General features: G+C 43.2%; 1 protein-coding gene across 3 annotated transcripts in view; it reads left to right on the top strand.

Annotated features, from left to right (window-relative positions):
* The window catches only part of LOC143982702 (cytochrome P450 2C8-like), a 45,449-nt gene extending 22,741 nt beyond the window's left edge, over positions 1–22,708 (top strand). For all 3 annotated transcript variants that reach the window (XM_077481655.1, XM_077481664.1, XM_077481645.1), the window contains 5 exons: positions 9,851–10,027; positions 13,188–13,329; positions 15,118–15,305; positions 17,774–17,915; positions 20,139–22,708. In XM_077481655.1, the coding sequence (XP_077337781.1) occupies positions 9,851–10,027; positions 13,188–13,329; positions 15,118–15,305; positions 17,774–17,915; positions 20,139–20,320 (831 nt within the window). In that variant the 3' untranslated portion in view covers positions 20,321–22,708. The remainder of the gene's footprint in view (positions 1–9,850; positions 10,028–13,187; positions 13,330–15,117; positions 15,306–17,773; positions 17,916–20,138) is intronic.
* The last annotated feature ends 246 nt before the right edge of the window (positions 22,709–22,954 follow it).

A 22,954-nucleotide genomic window follows, 5' to 3' on the forward strand; every position in this document is an offset into this window, starting at 1 on the left:
AAATTTGAGATCCAGTGCTCAAATTTTGTTTGTCAGAAATTCCGACGGAAAATGTCCGATGGAACATACACTTTGTCGGAATTCCTGACAACAAGCTCACATCAAACATTTGTTGTCGGAAAATCAGACCGTGTCTAGGCGGCATTTAGAGTACCACTCAAAGCTGGAGGATAACATGAGAGTCTGACTGGATCAAGCAGCTGTTAGCCCTTGTACACACGGTCGGAGATTCTGACAACCAAATCCGTCGGATTTTCTCAGACGGATTTTGTCCGAAACTGTTGTATACACACGGTCGGACGAAGTTGTTGGAAAATCCGATCGTGCAGAACGTGATGACGTTATTTCATTACGACGGGACTACGTTCAGGCTAGTAGCCAATAGCTTTGATGTAGGAATTTGATCTGAGCATGCGTGGCACTTTGTCCGATCGGAATTCTCTACACATGATCGGAGTATGTCCGATCGGAGCATTTTGTCGGAAAATATTTCCGGCAAGTTGGAAAATTTGGTCCGATGGATATTCCGACAGAAACAGTCCTATGCAGACCACACACAGTCGGAATATCCGACAAAACGCTCCGATCGGACACATACCGTCGGAATCTCCGATCGTGTATACAAGGGCTAAGGCAGACAAGCTGATATAGGAAAAATGTATTGCAAAAGGTGCAAAACTGTGGTTTCAAATTCAAAATCCTCTCATTCCAGGACTAACTACCACTTCTTTTGTTTCAGTGCAAGTCAGAAAGATAGCATTGATATCCACACCTTAAAGTATAACTAAAGGAATTTTTTGTTTTTAGTTTAGAATGGAAAGGGATTAGAACCCCCATCAGTTTGTATTGCTGTCTGTGCCACCATTAAAGAGATTCACCCCCTCTGTTTATCCTCTTTATCATTATCATTGAAACTGAAAGTAAAAGAAAACCCCAAATTTTCGGTTGTCCCCAGAAAAGTAATAGAGGGGAAATCTTCCAATGAGCATACTAGTTCTAGGATAACAGGTGTCCCTACCAGTATTCAGAAAGTGGGAGCAGGCATCAGGCACTAATTCAGACGTGTGAACATATGTGGGGTAAGATGCCGCTCAAACCAACCCAGTGCTTTAACCACTTGAGATCCTCGCTATAGTAAAAAGACGTCTACAGCGCGGATCTCAATTTCCGGGACTACGTCTATTGACGTCGTCCCCTTTAAGAGTTCCCCGCGCGCTCCCGGGAGCGCGCATCGGGGAAAATCTGTGTTGGCCGTGTCCGCTGGACACAGCCAATCACAGATCGCTGTAAACGGCCAATCACAGCGGCCGTTTACAGTGCGATCGCCTCCTCCAATGGGTGATGATCTCAAATGTAAACAAATGAGATCATCACCCATTGCGATAGCGTGTGAGGAGACCGAAGGTGTTTGTGAGTTTGTGAACATTTAAAAAAGTGACAGTAAACCTATAAAAACCCCACCTGTGCCCAGATCTACCCTGCCAGTGCCCAGATCTACCCTGCCAGTGCCCAGATCTACCCTGCCAGTGCCCACCTGTGCCCACCTGTGGCCACCTGTGCCCACCTGTGCCCACCTGTGCACCGCCAGTGCCCACCTGTGCACCGCCAGTGCTCCATCTGTGCACCACCAGTGCCCGCCAGTGCCAGCCAGTGCCCGCCAGTGCCAGCCAGTGCCAATCGGTGCCCATCTGTACCAATCGGTGCCCATCTGTGCCTCAGCAGTGCCCATCTGTGCCGCCTAAGCAGTGCCCATCTGTGCCGCCTCAGCAGTGCCCATCTGTGCCGCCTAAGCAGTGCCCATCTGTGCCGCCTAAGCAGTGCCCATCTGTGCCCATCTGCTGCCTTATCAGTGCACATCCGTGCAATAAATCAGTGCACATCTGTGCCGACCTATCAGTGCCCATCTGCCGACTCAGCAGTGCCCATCTGTGCCGACTCAGCAGTGCCCATCTCTGCCGCCTCAGCAGTGCCCATCTGCCGCCTCAGCAGTGCCCATCTGCCGCCTCAGCAGTGCCCATCTGCCACCTCAGCAGTGCACATCCGTGCAATAAATCAGTGCACATCCGTGCAATAAATCAGTGCACATCTGTGCCGACCCATCAGTGCCCATCTGCCGCCTCAGCAGTGCCCATCTGTGCCGCCTCAGCAGTGCCCATCTGTGCCGCCTCAGCAGTGCCCATCTGCCGCCTCAGCAGTGCCCATCTGCCGCCTCATCAGTGCACATCCGTGCAACAAATCTGCACATCTGTGCAATAAATCAGTGCACATCTGTGCCGACCCATCAGTGTCCATTTGTGCCACCTCAAAAGCGCCCATCTGTGCCACCTCAAAAACGCCCATCTGTGCCACCTCATCAGTGCCCATCAGTGCTACAATGGCTAAACGCGTCTTTTCCGCTGAGGAGGCGTACCAAATTATTTCCGCGGCCGACAAGAGCAACGGGGAGCGCTCCTCTTCCGATTCCTTTTCGGATTCGGATTCTGAAGACGTAACTTATGAGCCAGTCCTCAGCAGTGAAACACTGACTGATGAATCCGAGGAGGAAGATATCCGGCCCATCAAGCGAAGGCGTTCTAGTGAGGCAATGCCGTCCACCAGCACCGCAGTGCCGTCCACCAGCACCGCAATGCCGTCCACCAGCACCGCAGTGCCCCAGCAAGAAAGGCCAAGTACCAGTGGGGTGTCATCTCAGCCCCAAAGGGTTAGGAGCCATGCTGGCCTTCCCTATGCCCTTCAGAACCCCTTGTGGCTTCCTCCTAATTCAGGAGAGGCCAATGTTCCCCCTTTCACCGCCCAGCCAGGAGTCCAGGTGGACACGGAGAATTTTAGCCCCATTGATTTTTTTAATTTAATTTTTACGGAGGACATGTTGGCGTCAATTGTGGCCCAGTGCAACCTGTATGCACAACAATTTATTTTTCAAAATCCGACCTCCTATTATGCCCGTCCCTACGAATGGAGAGACCTAACGGTGGAGGAGTTCAAGCTTTTTTTAGGCCTCACATTTAATATGGGACTCAACAAAAAAAAACAATTACGTACCTACTGGTCAACCCACCCCCTCCACCACTCACCGCTCTTCTCCGCGGTAATGCCCAGAAGCAGATATCAGATGATCCTGAGGTTCTTACATTTCAGTGACAATTCCCAATGCCTTCCACGAAATGATCCAAATTATGACCGCCTTTACAAAATTCGACCAATACTAAATTATTTTTCTGAAATATTCCCCAAATTGTTTACCCCGGACCAACACATATGTGTGGATGAGTCCCTTATTAAATTTAGTGGCAGGCTTAGGATGAAGCAATTTATGCCCAGCAAAAGGGCCCGCTATGGGGTGAAGGTCTACAAATTATGTGACCGAGCCACAGGGTACACATATTCCTTCAAGGTGTACGAAGGGAAGGACACCCAGCTACAGCCCCCTAATTGTCCGGATTATTTGGGATCCAGCGGAAAAATTGTTTGGGACCTCATATACCCCCTACTGGATAAAGGCTACCACCTCTATGTAGACAACTTCTACACATCTCTGCCCCTGTTCCACAACCTTCACCGGAAGAAGACGCCAGCATGTGGCACTGTAAAAAAGAACCGGAAGGGCTTTCCTCAAAGTCTGGTGAACAAGAAGCTGCGGAAAGGAGAAACCGCAAGTCTAAGAAACAAGGAGGTTCTGGCAGTGAAGTGGAGGGACAGAAGGGATGTGTATATGTTGTCTTCTATCCACAACGATACCTTCGTAGAAATCCCCAGAAGGAATGGCCCCGTAAAGAAACCCAAATGTATTTCAGAGTATAATTTGTTCATGGGAGGAGTCGACTTCAACGACCAAATGATGGAACCATATCTGGTCTCAAGACGGACATATCATTGGTACAAAAAAGTAGTAATTTATTTTTTTCAATTGGCCATTTACAATTCATATGTAATTTACAGCAACGCCACCCAAAACCCCAAACGTTTCTTTGGCTACCAGGAGGAAGTTTTCACAGCCCTTATTTTCCCAAACGGCCCACCAGAAAATATCAGATCAGACGTTGTTAGTCGACTCTCCGAGCGCCACTTTCCGGATAAAATTCCCCCCACACCAGCAGGCAAAAGACGCCAAAAAAGATGTAAGGTGTGTACCAAAGCAGGAGTCAGAAGAGACACATCTTATTATTGTGCACAATGTCCTTCCCAACCAGGCCTCTGTATAGGCGACTGTTTTCGGCGTTACCATACTTCAATAAATTTTTAGTGAAGTATAGTAAACATAATCCTCAGTTCCTGCCTTCATACACCTTCACACCCCTTATGCCACTGCCTGCTCTGTAACGGACCCTGGCTTGTTATTTGACCACTCTTATGCCTGCCGATTCTGTACATACCGCTGCCTGATCTGGAACTGACCCTGGACTGTTATTCGACCACGCTTCTGCCTAACGATTCTGTACATACCTCTGCCTCATCTGGAACTGACCCTGGACTGTTATTCGACCATGCTTCTGTCTAACGATTCTGTATATATCTCTGCCTGATCTGGAACTGACCTTGGACTGTTTGACCACGATATTTGCCTGCCTCTTGGACTGATCTTGTATTCTGCAACTGGACTAGTGGGATTCAACACGGGGTCTCACATATGTGAGGGGCTCCAGTATAGTTTTTCTGGAAGAAGAAAACAATTTTCTTTGTTTTCTTATTCCTAGATTAGGGTCTGGAGACTCGGAGGCTTCAAAGAGATTTGGGAGGGAGAAGCCTCTACCCCTATCCCCATTCTGTCCTGAACGAGGCTCTACTTTTGTCTGCTGCCTGTAGGACTTACTGCCATCATGCCGCACTGACCACACCACAAGGACCTGCCTACTACCAGGACCAATATTTTTGGCACTGCTGACATCTCTGCACTAACCCTGGACTGTAATATGGACAGTATCCCTGCCTGCTGCCTGAAAAACTGTGTTCGCTGTTGCTGACCAAGTCCCTGCCTGCTGCCTGGACCAGTGATATCCTCCTGTGGACAACTGCGCTTCTAAAACCACAGGTAATCTTTTCTTTACCCTTTGCTCAGCATAATGTATTTGGGGGTGTAATTCTTGGTATGTGCAGGCTATGTGTCCCTGGAACGCCGACGGTGTTTCTTGCATGTTGCGCCTCTGTATTTGGTCAGGCTGTGTAAAAGTCTCACACATGTGGTATCGTTATACTCAGGAGGAGTAGTAGAACGTATTTTGGGGTGTTATTTTTGCTATGTAAATGCTATGCATTGGAAATATCTTATAAACAGACAACTTTGTGTAAAAAAAAATGCATTTTCATTTTTTTCCACATTTTCCGAAAACTTCTGGAAAAAAATGAACCATTGAAAAGACTCATTATGCCTCATAGATTATACGTTGGGGTGTTAGCTTTCCAAAATGGGGTCATTTTCTGGACGTTTCCATTGCCCTGGTGTTCCAGGGCCTTCAAAACTGTAATAGGTGGTTGAGAAATGAAATGTGTAATTTATGCTCCTAGAATGCCTGAAGGTGCTACTTCAAAATTAGGCCTCTGTATGTGGTCAGGCTGTGTAAAAGTCTCACACATTTGGTATCGTTATACTCAGGAGGAGTAGTAGAACGTATTTTGGGGTGTTATTTTTGCTATGTAAATGCTATGCGTTGGAAATATCTTATAAACGGACAACTTTGTGTAAAAAAAATGCGTTTTCATTTTTTTCCACATTTTCCGAAAACTTCTGGAAAAAAATGAACCATTGAAAAGACTCATTATGCCTCATAGATTATACGTTGGGGTGTTAGCTTTCCAAAATGGGGTCATTTTCTGGACGTTTCCATTGCCCTGGTGTTCCAGGGCCTTCAAAACTGTAATAGGTGATTGAGAAATGAAATGTGTAATTTATGCTCTTAGAATGCCTGAAGGTGCTACTTCAAAATTAGGCCTCTGTATGTGGTCAGGCTGTGTAAAAGTCTCACACATTTGGTATCGTTATACTCAGGAGGAGTAGTAGAACGTATTTTGGGGTGTTATTTTTGCTATGTAAATGCTATGCGTTGGAAATATCTTATAAACGGACAACTTTGTGTAAAAAAAAATGCGTTTTCATTTTTTTCCACATTTTCCGAAAACTTCTGGAAAAAAATGAACCATTGAAAAGACTCATTATGCCTCATAGATTCTACGTTGGGGTGTTAGCTTTCCAAAATGGGGTCATTTTCTGGACGTTTCCATTGCCCTGGTGTTCCAGGGCCTTCAAAACTGTAATAGGTGGTTGAGAAATGAAATGTGTAATTTATGCTCCTAGAATGCCTGAAGGTGCTACTTCAAAATTAGGCCTCTGTATGTGGTCAGGCTGTGTAAAAGTCTCACACATGTGGTATCGTTATACTCAGGAGGAGTAGCAGAATGTATTTTGGGGTGTTATTTGTGGTATGCACATTCCGTGTGGGAGAAATAAGCTATTACAATGAAAATTTTGTGAAAAAAAAAAAAAAAAAATCGTAATTTTGAAAAGAATTATGGGAAAAAATGACAACTTAAAATAACTAACCATGCCTCTTACTAAATACATTGGAATGTCTACTTTCCAAAAAGGGGTCATTTGGGGGGCATTTGTACTTTCCTGGCTTGTTAGGGTCTCAAGAATGGAGATAGGCCTTAGTACATCAGATGTGATCTTTTTTTGCAAATCTTTATGATTTGCACCATAGCTTGTAGACTCTATAAATTTCACACAGATCATATAATATGCAAAAATTTGGGTTATTTTTACCAAAGATGTGTAGTAGTATAAATTGTGGCCAAAATTTATGAAGAAAAATTGCTAATTTGCTAAATTTTGTCACAGAAACGAAGAAAAATTCATTTTTTTTCAAAATTTTCGGTCTTTTTTCATTTATAGCGCAGAAAATAAAAAACCGAGAGGTGATCAAATACCACCAAAAGAAAGCTCTATTGGTATGAAGAAAAGGACAAAAAAATCATTTGGTTACAGTGTTGCATGACTGAGTAATTGTCATTCAAAATGTGAGAGCACTGAAAGCTGAAAATTGGTCTGGGACTGAGGGGGGTTTAAGTGCCCAGTAAGCGAGTGGTTAAATGTGGATATGGCTGTGCATGGCCTCAGCCAGTGCCACTCCGGACACATCCCCTGACATGTTTCACCTCACCTACCAGCAGGGCTTTGTCGCAGACCCGGTAGCCATGTTAAAATATGCCAAGGGGAGTGGCTGCAGCAGCACTGGTTGAGGCCATGCACAGCCATATCCACATCTCTTCAGAAAACATGAAATCAGACCGAGACAAAAGTACAGTTAAATCACACTTGTTTAATAATAAAAGTAAAAAGAGCAAACATAGACAAAACATAGCCAAATTTCAGTAACCTGAATGGATAGTCAGCCAAGCCAGAAGTCAGGGATCAAAGTAGTAGAACAGCAAGCAGGATCTGGAACCAGACGGGATGTCAGCAAAGCCAGTCTTTAAACAGGACTGTAGGCGATAAGCTCTGGGATGTTGACCAAGGTGAAGGCAGAGAACCCGTGGACTGGACGGCTTAATTAGGCAGGACTGACCAGCAGGATATCATCAATAGCTAGGTAACTGTGGAGAGATAGGAGCTGGCAATTATCCGACAGCTGAGGGACCAGCTCTGAGAAGGAAGGACTGAGTCCAGCCCTGACACATCTGAAGCTCTGGGTCGGTTTAAGCAGTGTCTTACCCCACAAGCATGCATCAGGTGTTGAGATCACTGACTCACCAAGAAGCAAAGATAACAATGATGGCACCAAAGCCAATGGCAGCTTCCATATTTCTCATCTGATATGTTCCCTTTTAAACAACAGGCATTCATATTGGATATCGTGGCTTCTATTAAAACTCAAAAAAAAAGGATAGAACAAAAGGACGATATGTGACAGGCTTGTGATTTAACTGCTTGCCAACCAGCGCATATAACAGATATACTGCAGCAGAATGGCACAGCTGGGCAAAACCCGGTACGGGTACAGCTTCACCTTTAAGAGCCGCCAGAGGAGAATTGCAGGCTGTACTCTCTCTCTTTGTATACCGGAGTGAGAAACACTGCCTTAGTCTTCTGGGCCCATCTAATATGCGCTCTGATTCTGAGCAGAAATCAGATAAATCCAAATGAATGACTGGATTCATCCACAAAAATGTGCTGTCTTTTGCAGTTTTACTAGCACCCCACGTATCTAGCAAAATGTGTGTGTATTCACGCTTGCTATGCAGCATTATTTACAAAATCGCGCTTTGTGCAAATAGTAGCCTATTAAAAAATTTTATGTATTTGGAAATGTGCAAAAAAGTGTGCACTTGAACACATCTTCTGCCGTGAACGTGCCCTCAGACTGGTGTGCCGTGAGATTGTGCACAATTGTAAAGGGTGCCTTGACTGAAAAAAAGGTTGAAAAACACTGCTGTAGGTAACCAGACCATGTAATCTCTTGACAGTTATCTCTATTCTGAATGAACACGGGGTGGGAATCATCTTCCCCTTCCAATTTTTTGGGTGTCTCAAGATGCTTTAAGAGACTTTTGTGCAGTGGGTCATTAAATGGGACATTAAAGAAGAATTCCAGGCATGGATATTCTTACATAGATGAAAGGGTTCAGCTTGGATCAATGTAAATATGTATGTGTCATACCTGTAGGATCCCTGTGGAAGTTGAAAATCCCTGTAGTAGGCACCAGTACTGTGCCAAGCAGCTGCCCTGCATTGTGAACACAAGAAGTTGTCTACACGGGACTTCAGTAATATTATATTTTTAATCGACATGTTGTTTTTTCCTATTATAGGCTTTTGATTGACTGATAGGTGGACCTGCACGGTCCATCTGTATAAAAGGAGCCTTAGTATACTTCTGTCTGTGTTGCTGTCAAAGAGATTTCTCCTCATCTCCTGTTCTGAGGACAAACTTTTTATGGGATAGAAAATGAAGGAATCTCAGCAGCAGAGCCTCCAAGGGCCCTAAAGCCTGACCGGAGTTTTTAGCTTTCTTCACTCTATCCAAAATACAAAAAAAAACGTTTTGGCCACAGATACACTTTAAATATGAACATTACTCCAACACTAAAGAAAAAGAAGAATAAGAAACAACGCAGGCTATTATATTTGTAGAGGGGGGCAGAGCCGTGGTGCCCAAGTCAATTGACATAATAAAGTTCCATTTTAACCAAGGTGCGTGTATAAGAATCCGTGCTGTGGAAAGTTAAGTGAGTAACAGTTGGGTGATGGACATTGGACCACAAACAAGGTATGCAGTTGTACAAAAGTTTCTCCACTGAGAGAAGAACATATGAAAGTGAAGTCAGAATTAAGTGGACTTCTGGAAGATGATGTACAAGGTGCCATGAGATGATCGGTAAGACCAATGGGTAAAAGACTCTCCTTGTCTGCAAAGAGTTGGGTTGAGGCCCAGACACCATCACTCAGAGAGCTCACCACTTTAGGATGTTGCGTGGAGGCACTGGCTAATTGTGCAGCTCAGAAGTGTTTGGTAATGTGAGATACTGTCTAGGCTTAGAAGACATAGAAATTATGTAATTTTTACACTCTTCACTTCATATATGGCCCTCCATGTTCAACATGAACGTTTTACAAAATGATGAAAATGAATAAAGCCAAAATAACTGAATGTAACTCCGATGGAAATATTTACTATTAGGTTATAGCTGAGCTAAAATAGCGTGGTTCTGAGCTGCCCAAAAGCATATAAAGCACATTTATACAACCCAACCCATAAAATATAAGTTGCTATTTGCTAACTGAATGGATAATACCTTATTGTGCTTTTGTGTTATACAGTATATTTACACAGCTTATAATTGGTTATTTTTATTGCAGCTACTTAATGCTTTCCCAAAACTTTTCCATCATATGCCTGGACCTCTTCAAAAAGCATGGAAGAATCTCTCCACTTTGAAAGCATTTGTAATGGATAAGGTCAAGGAGCATCAAGAAACTCTGGACCAAAACTGTCCCAGGGATTTTATTGACTGTTACCTAATAAAGATGGAAGAGGTAAGATTTGCTCAGTTACAAATCATATACCGCTAGTTTTTGTTTTTTTGTTTTTTATACAAAAATAGTCATGATGGGAAGTTTCTGTGTTTCTCATGGAAATAAATAGACATATCTCAGGAACATGCAATATTCCAATGTAGATAGCTGTAGAGTTCTGTAGCCAATGTGGCTACCAGTAGTAGAATGTTGTTCTAGGTGTGATAGATAGAAACACAAAAAAAGACTTACAAGATGCCTCAAATCTCTTTGTCAGACTATAACATGCTTAAAAAAGGCCTATGAACTTTTCTAGGGTAAGGGGGTCACCAGAATAAGAAGACTAACAAAGGTTTTGTTTCTGTTCCAACTGGGGAAATTTTCTATCACTCTGACTCCCTGTCACCCAGATATAAAGCAAGGGGAAAACTCCCTAGTCAGGTCAAAGACCCCTGCTCTGGACCACTGGACAATGTACACTCAATATGCATCCTAGGTTTCAAGCTAAATTCCTTTCTTTAGAAATGCAATGTAGTGGTCACATGGCCACTCTAGTCCTACTCTTCTCCTTCCTGTGGTATGGGGCACAGGGGCAATTTAGGAAACAGCGATCACAGGTCAATTGGCTTCAGTATAAATAGGAAACACAAGGGGAACACAAAGACAATACATTTCAAAAGAGCCAACTTCCCTAAACTACGAACCTTGCTAGAAGATATAAATTGGGATAAATTCTTAGAAAGAAAGAACACGGAGGAGTGATGGGTTTGCTTCAAGAGCATATAAAATAAGGGCATTACCCAGTGCATCCCATTGGGAAATAAATTTAAAAGAGTGAGCAAAAGTCCTGGATGGCTTAACTCCAATGTAAAAATGCATATAAATGTAAAGGAGAAGGCCTTCAAAAAATACAATGCTGAGGGATCATCAGCAGCATTCAGACTTTACAAAGAATGCAACAAGAAATGTAAAAGTGCAATTAGGGCATGAAAGACACATAGCAGTGGAAAGCAAAAAAAATCCCAAAAAATTCTTTAAACGGAGTGCCACCCAAAAATTAAACTTCCACTTTTCCGCCCCCTGGTGTCACATTTGGCACCTTTCAGGGAGGAGCAGATACCTGTATAATACAGGTATTTGCTCCCACTTCCGGCGATAGATCGCCACAGATTCTGCGGCAATCTACACCATATCTGGCCCCTCTCCATTCCCCCTGCTGTCTTCTGGGAGACACGCAGGTCCCAGAAGACAGCAGGGCCCAGTGAGGACGTACAGCACAAATCACGCATGCGCAGTAGGGAACCAGGCTGTGAAGCCACTAGGCTTACTGAAGATGTCGGCACCTGCACCTGGGAGTCGAGGGACAGATCGGCTTTGGGTGAGGACATTGCAGGTGCCCTAAACAGGTAACAGGTAAGTGTCCTAACATTAAAAGTCAGCAGCTGCAGTATTTGTAGCTGCTGACTTTTATTTATTTATTTATTTTCATCAGAACTCTGCTTTAAGTATAAAAAAAAAGGGAGGGCTGGTTACAAAGGATGGGGAGATGCGAAGGTATTGCATTTATTCCACTCCTTAGTCATCACAAGGGAATTGGGGGGCTTCAGTAACCAAAACTGCAGTGTTTGTCCTCAAGACACATCCCAGGAAGCATCTCCATGGCTAACAGAGGACAGAATTAGAAATAGACTTGGGAAACTTAACGTTAATAAATCACAGAGACCAGATCGCTTGCACACAAGTGTACTTGGGGAACTAAGTCAACTAATTGCCAGACCATTGTTCCTAATTTTTACTGACAGTCTACTGACTGGAATAGTACCAGCTGATTGGAGAAAAGCCAATGTAGCGCCAATATTTAAAAAAGGGCCAAAATACATCCCTGGGAATTACAGACAAGTTAGCCTAACATCAATAGTATGCAAGCTCTTGGAGGGGTTGATAAAGGACTATATACAAGATTTTAGTAATGAGAACTGTATCATTAGCAGTAATCAGCATGGATTCATGAAGAATTGTTTTTGCCAAACCAATCTATTAACCTTCTATGAGTAAGTGAGCTGCCATCTAGATAAAGGAAGGCCCTTAGACATGGTGTATCTGGATTTTGCAAAAGCATTTGACACAGTTCCCCATAAACGTTTACTGTACAAAGTAAGTTTTGTTGGCATGGACCATAGGATGAGTACATGGATTGAAAACTGGCTACAAGGGCGAGTTCAGAGGGTGGTGATAAATGGAGAGTACTCGGAGGTCAGGGTGGGTAGTGGGGTCCCCTATGGTTCTGTGCTGAGACCAATCCTGTTAGATTTGTTTATAAACGACCTGGAAGTTGGGGTAAACAGTTCAATCCCTGTATTTGCAGACAATACTAAGCTAAGCAGGGCAATAACTTCTCAACAGGATGTGGAAACCTTGCAAGAAGATTTAACCAATTAATGGGGTGGGCAACTACATGTCAAATGAGGTTTAATGTAGAGAAATTTAAAAGAATGCATTTAGGTAGCAAAAATATGAATGCAATCTACTCACTAGGGGGTGAACCTCTGGGGGGAATCTAGGGTGAAAGAGGACCAGTGGGTCCTAGTAGATGATAGGCTCAGCAATGGCATGCAATGCCAAGCTGCTGCTAACAAAGCAAAATAGAATTGGCATGCATTAAGAAGGGTATTAACTCCAGGGATAAATCGATAATTCTCCCACGCTACAAGACTTTGGTCTGGCCTCACCTGGAATATGCCGTCCAGTTCTGGGCACCAGTCCTCAGGAAGGATGTACTGGAAATGGAGCGAGTACAAAGAAGGGCAGCAAAGCTAATAAAGGGTCTGGAGGATAATAATTATGAGGAAAGGTTGCGAGCACTGAACTTATTCTCTCTGGAGAAGAGACACTTGACAGGATATGATTTCAATATACAAATACCATACTGAACACCCCACAATAGGGATAAAACTTTTTTTTGCAGAAGGGAGTTTAACAAGACTCGTGGCCACTCATTAAAAATCCCAATAAAATACATTTACATTTTTGGCTATAACAAGACAAAATGTGGAAGATTTTAAGGGGTATGAATACTTTTTCAAGGCACTGTATATTGGTCCAAGCTGGTCTATTGTAAAAATTGCCATACCTGGAATTCTTCTTTAAGGTTTTCAGTATGTGATTTCTGATCTTTCTTCAGGAAAAGGATAATCCCAACACAGAGTTTCACTTTGAAAACTTGTTTGCCACAGTGATGAATTTATTTACTGCCGGCACTGAAACCACAAGTACAACAATAAGACTTGGTCTGAGGATTTTTCTCAAGCATCCGGACATTCTAGGTATGAGAGGCCAGTCGGGTTCTAATTATCTTCCTTTGACTGATCTTGCTGCAAATGCCTGAACTGCCTTATTTTCCAACTTTGTAGCAAGTCATCTTCTGTGCTAAATCAGATTCCTCACAAATCCCTACAAACTGGAATGTTGACAGTATAAGCCTTCGCTGCTGCAGCATATTCTTCACTTTCTGTCTGAACAACTTCAATCATCAGCAAATCCCCTTTCTTACTGATCTGTACTGTTTTTGCTACACCTCTCATTATCTTTCTCTGCCATTAATCATTTTGTTCCAGAGCTTTAGACTGGGTTCACACTGCCATATGAAGCGGCTCACGGCAGGGTTTCTGGAGTGTCCCCGTTCACCGTTTTAGGTCCAATTTTGGTCCAAATCTTTGGCTGAATTTGGACCTGAAATGGACCAGAAGACACACAGGACTCCTGTGCAATTCGTTCCGAAGCCACTCCAGAGATGTGTGAACCAGCTCCATAGAGAGTCGGTGCCAATCTCCTGACATGTGAATTGGATGTGGATTATCCCACATCCAATTTGCAATAGTGTGAACCCAGCCTTAGACATGCATATTTAAGCAACTGATCACCAGATTACACAGCAACCAGAAGGGAGGAGAATGAGCACCTAAAGCAATTCCAGGGATGTTATAACGCACTTAAAAGATGAACCAGGGCAGGGTGCTGCAACATTTAACTGCTTACTGCCCGTGATAGAACCGAAAGACTACTATAGCACAGGCTTACCACGTGATCGCAGAGTTCTCACATAAGGGTAAAGGTCCAATCACAGCAGCCCTTTACCACGTGATCAGCTGTCAGCCAATGATAGCTGATCACAGGATGTAAACACAAGCCAGTTATTGGCTTTTCTTTCCTCATGCTGACAGTGTGAGGATAGAAGAAGAAGGCCGATAACTGGATTCTGTTATCGGTCCAAACAGTGCCCTTCAGTGCCCACTAGTGCCTCATCATCAGTGCTGCCTATCAGTGCCGCCTACCAGTGGCTATCAGTGCCGCCTACCAGTGGCTATCAGTGCCACCTAACAGTGGAGCCTATCAGTGCCACCTATCAGTGCCCATCAGTGCTGCCTATCAGTGCCACCTCTCAGTGCCCTTCAGGGCCACCTATCAGTGCCCACCAATGCCACCTCATCAGTGCCACCTATCCACCTATCAGTGTGCCTCACCAGTGCCCATCAGTGCAGCCTCATCAGCACACATCAGTGAAGTAGAAAATGCACTTGTTTGCAAAATTCTATAACAAACTTTTAGGGTATTTTGTTTGTTTAGAAAAAAATAAAAACCTCCGTAGTGATTAAATACCACCAAAAGAAAGTTCTATTTGTGTGAAAAAAATTAAGAAAATTTCATGTGGGTAAAGTGTTGCATAACCGCGCACTTGTCATTCAGAATGTTACAGGGCTGAAAGCTGGAAATTGGCCTGGGCAGGAAAGGGGTGAAAGTGCCCAGTAGGCAAGTGGTTAAAGAAGCCTGGCTCCTTTCATCAAACTCAGAGCAAAGACCAGAAAACAAACCCTGCGATGATGTATTTATTGAAAGTAGAATAATTTGAATTTTGAATTGCATGTTGACTGGTGGTGGTGGTGGTGGAGCTCTACACTTCAGCTCTTATGAAAAATGCTGAGTAACATTTCCATTACTCTGAGGCAAATGGTCAATCTCTTGCAAAAATCCCAATGTGCAGGCACAGTGATTGTGGGTGCAGTGGGCTTGAAAAGTAAACTTTTCTTCCTAAACACCGATTTATCTCTTCCCAGCTAAAGTCCAGCAAGAAATAAACCAGGTGATTGGCCTAGATCGCTTCCCATCTGTGGAAGATAGGAGCAAGATGCCATTTATGGATGCCGTGATACATGAGATACAGAGATTTGCTGATATTGCACCACTAGGAGCACCTCATGCAGCTGCTAAAACCACTAGCTTCCGAGGCTACACCATCCCAAAGGTTGGCGGTTTTTTTGTTTTTGTTTACTTGTGCAATAATTTGAGTTTGAGGCTACTTCTGAATTGCAAGTCCCACAGTGTAGGTTACCTGCAGAAATCGTTAATAAAGGAGGCCCTGTGACATACCAACACATTGGAACATTATATTATAATGGTCACTATTTGTATTGAGTCCAGAACTGGTATGTTGGTGAGCTCATGACTGAGGGACCTTCAGAGTGTAGAGGCTCCAATTATATATAAAACATTAAAGGGATTGTAAAGGTATTTTTTTTCTCTTAAAATAACAAAACATGTTATACTTACCTCCACTGTACAGCTCGTTTTGCACAGAGTGGCCCCGAACCTGCTCTTCTGGGGTCCCTCGGCAGCTGTCTCTGCTTCTTCCCGCAGGTGCTTCTCACGTTCATGCGAGCTCCCTCGCATGGTGAGAAGCACCTGCGGGCGCACTCCCATGATACATCCGGCAGCTATAGCCGCTCGCTGTATCACATGGCCCCGCCCCCCGGCGCGCCGCATCATTGGATGTGATTGACAGCAGCGCGAGACAATGGCTGCGCTGCCTTCAATCCATCCACTCCAGCCAATCAGCGGCCAGGCTGAGTGGTGAAGAGGAAGTTGGGAGCGAGTACGGGACTTTCGAGGGGTGAGGTAAGAAAACGGGGGGGCTTGGGGCGCCGGCACTGTGAGATGTTTTTTCACCTTAATGCATAGAATGCATTAAGGTGAAAAAACATTTACCTTTACAACCCCTTTAAACACTTGAACAATTCCCCCTTCCAAAATGATCAGACCACACATTTAATTTCGAATGGAGTCGAATGGCCATAGCAGCCTTTTATTACAAACCATTAAATACAACATTCATAAGAAAACAAGTTTAATGCATATAATACAGTCAATGCATAACAAATAAACCAACCTCAGCTTATGCCCGGTCTAAGGTCTTTGAAGGCCTAATAGACTCACAATTGACCGGTTGTATCTGCCACCTAATCAAAGGCCCCCAGCTGCAACTACACCGGCTCAGGGCCAATTAACCACTTACGTACTACCAGATACAACCTAATTAATACCCCGATGTTACCACCGTATTGTTACGATGGGACACCCATACCTTAGATGGGCCCAATCCACAGTTTTCCACAGTTAGGAAAGGATACCAATACCTCAGATGGGCCCAACCCACTATTTTCCACCAATATTTAACCAGCACCACCTTCAAATACCCAATAGTCCCCCTGCCTGCTGCTTGGGCAAGAAAATAAAAGGACCAAGAAATTGAATGGCAAGCTAACATAAAACCCGAAAATCCACTGCAAATACCCCAGCACCTTGAGAAAGTAGGAAGCTCCCCCAAACCAAAACAAACAAAGTAGGGTGGAAGAAAACTGATGCTATGATAAGCTCTGACATAGCTGTGACGCAATCCCACTGTTAGCAAAGTATTGAAATCATGCTGGAAGTTTGAGGAGGACATTACTGGGGGGTGGGGGAAGAGTGAAGGGGCAGCTTCTGACTGTACATTTTTAGTGATAGTTATGTCACACTGCTAGGGGTTCACAATTGAGCACACTACCAGCCTGATACAATGATTCTGGAAGTATGCATACAGTAACACCACCGTGCTGCCACATTGATGCATACAGCCAGGAGGATGGTGTGTGCAACCTCCTAGCATCCCCTCCCCCCCCCCCACCCAAAATAAAAAATTGTAAAACATTATTTTTTAAAAATAATAGAAATCAAATAATTGTACAAAAAATGGATAAAAAAAATAATAAAAATAATAAAAATAAAAAAATTATGACACTGTCTATTGCTCTACTGACTGGCCTTCAAAAAGCATTTTGAAAAAATGAAGAAAGAATACTACAAAATGAAATTGTACACAAATAAAAAAATAAAAAATAAATAAAAGAACTGCTGACACCGTCCACTGCCCTGCTGACACCATCCTGAACATACTACCCACTGCCACACTCTCCGTATTTCTCATCTCCATACTCCTCCCCTGCACATACTACCCACCTCAATACACTTTGCACTCCTCTGCTGCATATACTACCCTCTTCCATACACTCTGCACTCCTCTCCTGCACATAGTACCCACCTCTGAACACTCCACACTGTACATTCCCTATTTAACATTACCACATTCTTCACTAAATATGTAATCTCAGACTCTATTAAACCACACCCCCTTTAAGCCACACCCACTATTTAGCACAATTTAAACCATGCCAACATTTCGCCGCGAAAATTTAATTAAAATCAATGCATAGGGCCGACCTTTAATCTTGCACAAGGGCCCACTGATTTCATGATACACCCCTGGAAAGATAGCAAATATTTTTGGGGTGGCTATTGTGCAAACCACCATGCTAACCAGGTTATCAATCCATAACATAACTCAGTAGAATGGATAGCTCACTGTTTTGTCGTCTCTTTCTACTCATCTCCATTTAGGGAACAACCGTCTTCCCACTTTTGACTTCAGTCTTGAAGGATCCAAAATACTTCCACAACCCACATTTGTTTGACCCAAATCGTTTTCTGGATGAGAAGGGCCAATTAAAAAAAAATGAAGCTTTCATGCCATTTTCTACAGGTATGGGTACCGTTGAGGGGCAAAGTTCCATAAAAGTGTAGAGATAAGATCTTTTGTTGTATTGTGCCCTGATTTACAGCTACAAATGATAACCCTCTGGAGTTGGGACTATATCGTCACTATCCAAAAATGTATCTAATATATTAATAATAATAAAAATATATATTGATACAAAATGGTTAAAAACACGTATGAGAATACAAAGTCGTGGCAATAGACATACGATTATGATACTATAACTATAAATACGTTCAATTGCATTATGTCACACGTCACATATTTTTTTTCAAGGAGTACTTGAAAAAGTTACGTGACATGTGACGAATCACGTCGAGCGGGTCCTGCTACCCTCAGCACACACACAGAGGAAGTTTACACCCTGGTTGCTGTTACAAAACCCAAGTGCCCTAAGGGGGCTGCACACTCTGAATGTGCTGTGCATGCTGTCTGAGTGCACCAGAGCCAGTCACTGAAAAATTTGAGTTTTTATCTTTTAGGCTTTTTATTAAAGAATTTTTAAATTATTTAGCACTATGTTAGCTTTTCGGATTCTTTTATGAGCACCACCGATATGGATTACTATATGATACAGTTGATGTACTAGGAATAAAAACCCACTAGACAAACTTTATGCCCTTAAAAGGGAAGGTGTATAGTGACCTGCGGAAGGTAAAAAGTGGAGGTGAGCGCTTAGTTTGGAAGGTGGAGGGACACTGGTGGAGATTTGCGATAATTGCACAGAATTCACAGAAATAGTTTCTAACATTTGCACATGGTAGCGCAGGGGATCAGGGGATCAGGCACTTGTCATTACTTTACAGACTTAGTGGCCACTGCTGTTCGCATACAGTTGCCATTCCAGCAGCAAGAATATGCTGATTCTTGCCACTGGAATCAGGTGCATGCGTGTAATCGACCGTGTGAAGGCCTAAAAGCTAGCCACTGTAAGCACCCCTGTCTATGTTAAATGGTTTGTCTCAACACTCTAACTGCCATTTTTGCTGGAAAGCTTGGTCTGTCAAAGGCAGATGAAGACCAACAGGTGTAAATAAAGGAAAGTAAAGCCTGTAAAAAGAAATCTAATGCAGCCACTACATCTAAGCTGCAATGTATTATATTTTTGTATCTGGGTGTACACACGATTTAAGCAATGCCTAGATAAAAATCGATTGTACTTAGCAAAGTAAACTATTTTGCCAAGATACTGTACATCTCAAGGTTTTATTTACGCCTAGTATACATGGGTGAATGTCAGGCGGCATCGGCCCTTTCAAGAGAAACTGGCCAACTTTGGACTTGGAAGGGGCATGAAACAGGTCTGCCGATTGGCATCTGATTAGCGCTCTCAGCCAATGGCTGAGAGCACTGACTGAGGTGTTCTTATGGGGGGAGCTGTCAGAACACAATAGCTCTTCAGGGGAGACCGCTGTACTAAGATCGCATACTTAGTACAGCGGCTCCTTCCAAGCTCTTTTTGTTTTTTTTCGTTCAACCTGCTGGGATGAACAAAAAATATGAAAAGGTTTGTACTAGGTGTTAAAATTTTGGATGGAACAGAACTAATAACACAGAACAAAGAGCAAGATTAAGCAGTCTATAGATGGCAGATAGTTTGATTTCTAGTCTTTGACCTGCTTCTGGGTTGCTTATGATTTGCCTATAATTCTGCGTACACACGACCGGACTTTCCGTCGGAATGAAATCTGAACTTTTCGACTGACTTTTCGACGGAGTTCTGCTGAAACGGACTTGCCCACACACGATCACACCAAAGTCCGATCGTTTAACGAGATGACGTACGACGGGACTAGAAGAAGGAAGTTCAATAGCCAGTAGCCAATAGTTGCCCTTCCGTCGTTGTTGGTCCATCAGACCTGCATACAGACGAGCGGTTTTCTCAATAGGAACTGGTTCTGGTGGAAAGATTTGAAACATGTTCTATTTCTAAAGTCCATCAGATTTTTCAACAGAAAAAGTCAGATGAAGCCCACACACGTTCGAATTGTCCGAGGGATTCGTTCAGTCGGAACTTTGCTGTTGAAAAGTCTGGTCGTGTGTACATGGCATTAGGTGTTTGAAACTACCAGTACTTTTATACTTACATTGACATGTATGGGGATAGACACTTTGTACACTGACAAAGGTGTTTACTCCACTTCGCTTGTTGCAAGTCATCAAAACTTTTAGACACGAGTACAAAATATGATTTCTCTGTCTCTACAGGAAGGAGAATCTGCCTAGGAGAAGGAATGGCAAGAATGGAGATTTTTCTTTTTCTCATTGTTATCCTGCAAAACTTTAACCTGAAATCAGATGAGGATCTTTCTACAATCGATCTCTCTCCTCTGCCCAACAGCAACGGCGCTATCCATCAGTCTTTTGAGATATGCCTGGTCCCCCGTTAAGTTCCACAGGTTTTCTGTCCACTTGTTACTGACCCCTGTTAGCTGGAAGAGAGAGACCTCGTTTTTCTGAGCTTGCAGTTTCTTCCTATTGAAACCTCAATGCAACGTGCAGACAAATACCTGTTGCTGCCTAACTGCTCCCCTCCCTCTACTGACTGAATTATGAGCACTTAGCAATTAAATATTGTGTATATCTTTAAGCATCAGACTTTTGGTATCTAAGAATATTTCTTTAATCGCTTCAGCCCCGGAAGATTTTACCCCCTTCCTGACCAGAGCACTTTTTGCGATTCGGCACTCCGTCTTTTTAACTGACAATTGCGCGGTCATGCGACATGGCTCCCAAACAAAATTGACGTCCTTTTTTTCCCACAAATAGAGCTTTCTTTTGGTGGTATTTGATCACCTCTCCGTTTTTTATGTTTTGTAATATAAACAAAAAAGGAAGGAGCGACAATTTTGAAAAAAGCACAATATTTTTTACTTTTTGCTATAATAAATATCCCCCAAAAATATATATTAAAAAAACTATTTTTTCCCTCAGTTTAGGCCGATGTGTATTCTTCTACATATTTTTGGTAAACAAAATCGCAATAAGCATATATTGATTGGTTTGCGCAAAAGTTATAGTGTCTACAAGATAGGGGATAGTTTTATGGCATTTTTATTTTTTTACTAGTAATGGTGCCGATCTGCGATTGTTATCAGGACTGCGACATTATGGTGGACACGTTGGACAAGTTTGACACATTTTTGGGACCATTGGCATTTATACAGCAATTAGTGCTATAAAAATACATTGATTATTGTGTAAATGTCACTGGCAGGGAAGGGGTTAACACTAGAGGGCGATTAAGGGGTTAATGTGTTCCCTAGCGTGCGTTCTAACTCAAAAGGGGAGGGGACTGTGTAGGGGAGATGACAGATCCCTGTTCATACTCTGTATGAACAGACAATCTGTCTCTTCTCCCCTTAGAGAACCCAGAAACTGTGTTCACACACACAGATCCCGGTTCTCCGTGTGCCACGAGTGATCGCGGGAGCCCGGCGGTGATCACGACCACCAGGCACTCGCATCGGCTCCGTGGGCAAACAGGGGGTGTGCGTGCCCCTAGTGGCCACAAGGCGAAGCAACGTTACATAATGTCGTTTCGCCCAGCCCTGCCATTCTGCCACAGTACAACTGCGGCGGCTGGTTTGGCAAGTGGTTAATAAAACATCTCTACACCAGCCATCAAAACCCAGGTTATTATATTCATCCTAAACTTCAAAATAAAAACACAAACCTTAGGCTGGATTCATACCTATGCTTTGCTATGTACTGTATATATACACTATATTATGAAAAGTATTGAGACGCCTGCCTTTATACGTACATGAACTTTAATGGCATCCCAGTCTTAGTCTGTAGGGTTCAATATTTGCAGCTATAAAAGCTTCATCTCTTCTGGGAAAGCTGTCCACAATGTTTAGGAGTGTGTCTAGGGGAATGTTTGACCATTCTTCCAGAAGCGCATTTATGAGGTCAGGCACTGATGTGGACAAGAAGGCCTGGCTCGCAGTCTCCGCTCTAATTCATCCCAAATGTGTTCTATCAGATTGAGGTCAGGACTGCAAGCCAGTCAAGTTTCTCCACCCCAAACTCGCTCATCCATGTCTTCACGGACCTTGCTTTGTGCACTGGTGCGCAGTCATGTTGGAACAGGAAGGGGCCATCCCCAAACTGTTCCCACAAAGTTCGGAGCATGAAATTGTCCAAAATATCTTGGTATGCTGATGCCTTAAAGTAGAACTATAGGCAAACATTTATTTTATTTTGGATAGCGAGTGAGGGTTATAACCCCTGTCAGATTTTTTTTCACCATCTGTGTCCCATTGTGGAGATTTCCCTTAACATCCTGCCCCATATCCAAACAGGAAGTGAGAAGAAATCCCTGCAAATGAAGGGAATTCCTTGGGGACCCCCAGGTCACCATAACTAGTGTCTCCATTGGAAGATTTCCCCATATTACATTTCTGGGGACAACCAAAGGTTTGTTATTCTCTTTTAATTTCAATGAGAATAGTAAACAGGACAAATAGAGAGGATGAATCTCCCTAATGAGGGCACAGACAGCAATAAAAACTGACGTGTTCTAATCCCTCCCCCCTCTATCCAAACCTGAAAACAAAAGTTTTGCCTTTAGTTATATTTTATGAGTTCCCTTCACAAGAACTAAGGGGCCAAGCCCAAGCCCTGAAAAACAGCCCTACATGATTTGGACCAGCGCACAAAGCAAGTTCTATAAAGAGGAGGTTATGAGTAAGCACTAGGCGTAGCATGAAACGCGTTAACTTTCACCTGTCTGTGAGGATTTTATGGAACATGCAATAAAGATTGAAGAAGTACAGCGGATTCCGGATCCTTTTCTTTTCTGTAGCTTATCAGATGATCAGTGCTAGTACCTTCACCACACGTGGCTAGAAGATAGATGGCTAATCACTCACCTGGGGCAGCTTTGCTTGTGTGTTTTTTCCAGGATGCTTCATGTCTTACTTCCACTCAAAAGTGTATATACATCATATTAAAACAAAAAACATAGTTAAGTTTTATATAGATAAACCAATAAAAAAGACTTGTAATTGTGCTCACAA

The sequence above is a fragment of the Lithobates pipiens genome, unplaced genomic scaffold, assembly GCF_037356315.1.
Source record: "Lithobates pipiens isolate NorthernLeopardFrog02 unplaced genomic scaffold, aLitPip1_a1.2 Scaffold_1, whole genome shotgun sequence".
Classification (NCBI taxonomy): Eukaryota; Metazoa; Chordata; class Amphibia; order Anura; family Ranidae; genus Lithobates; species Lithobates pipiens.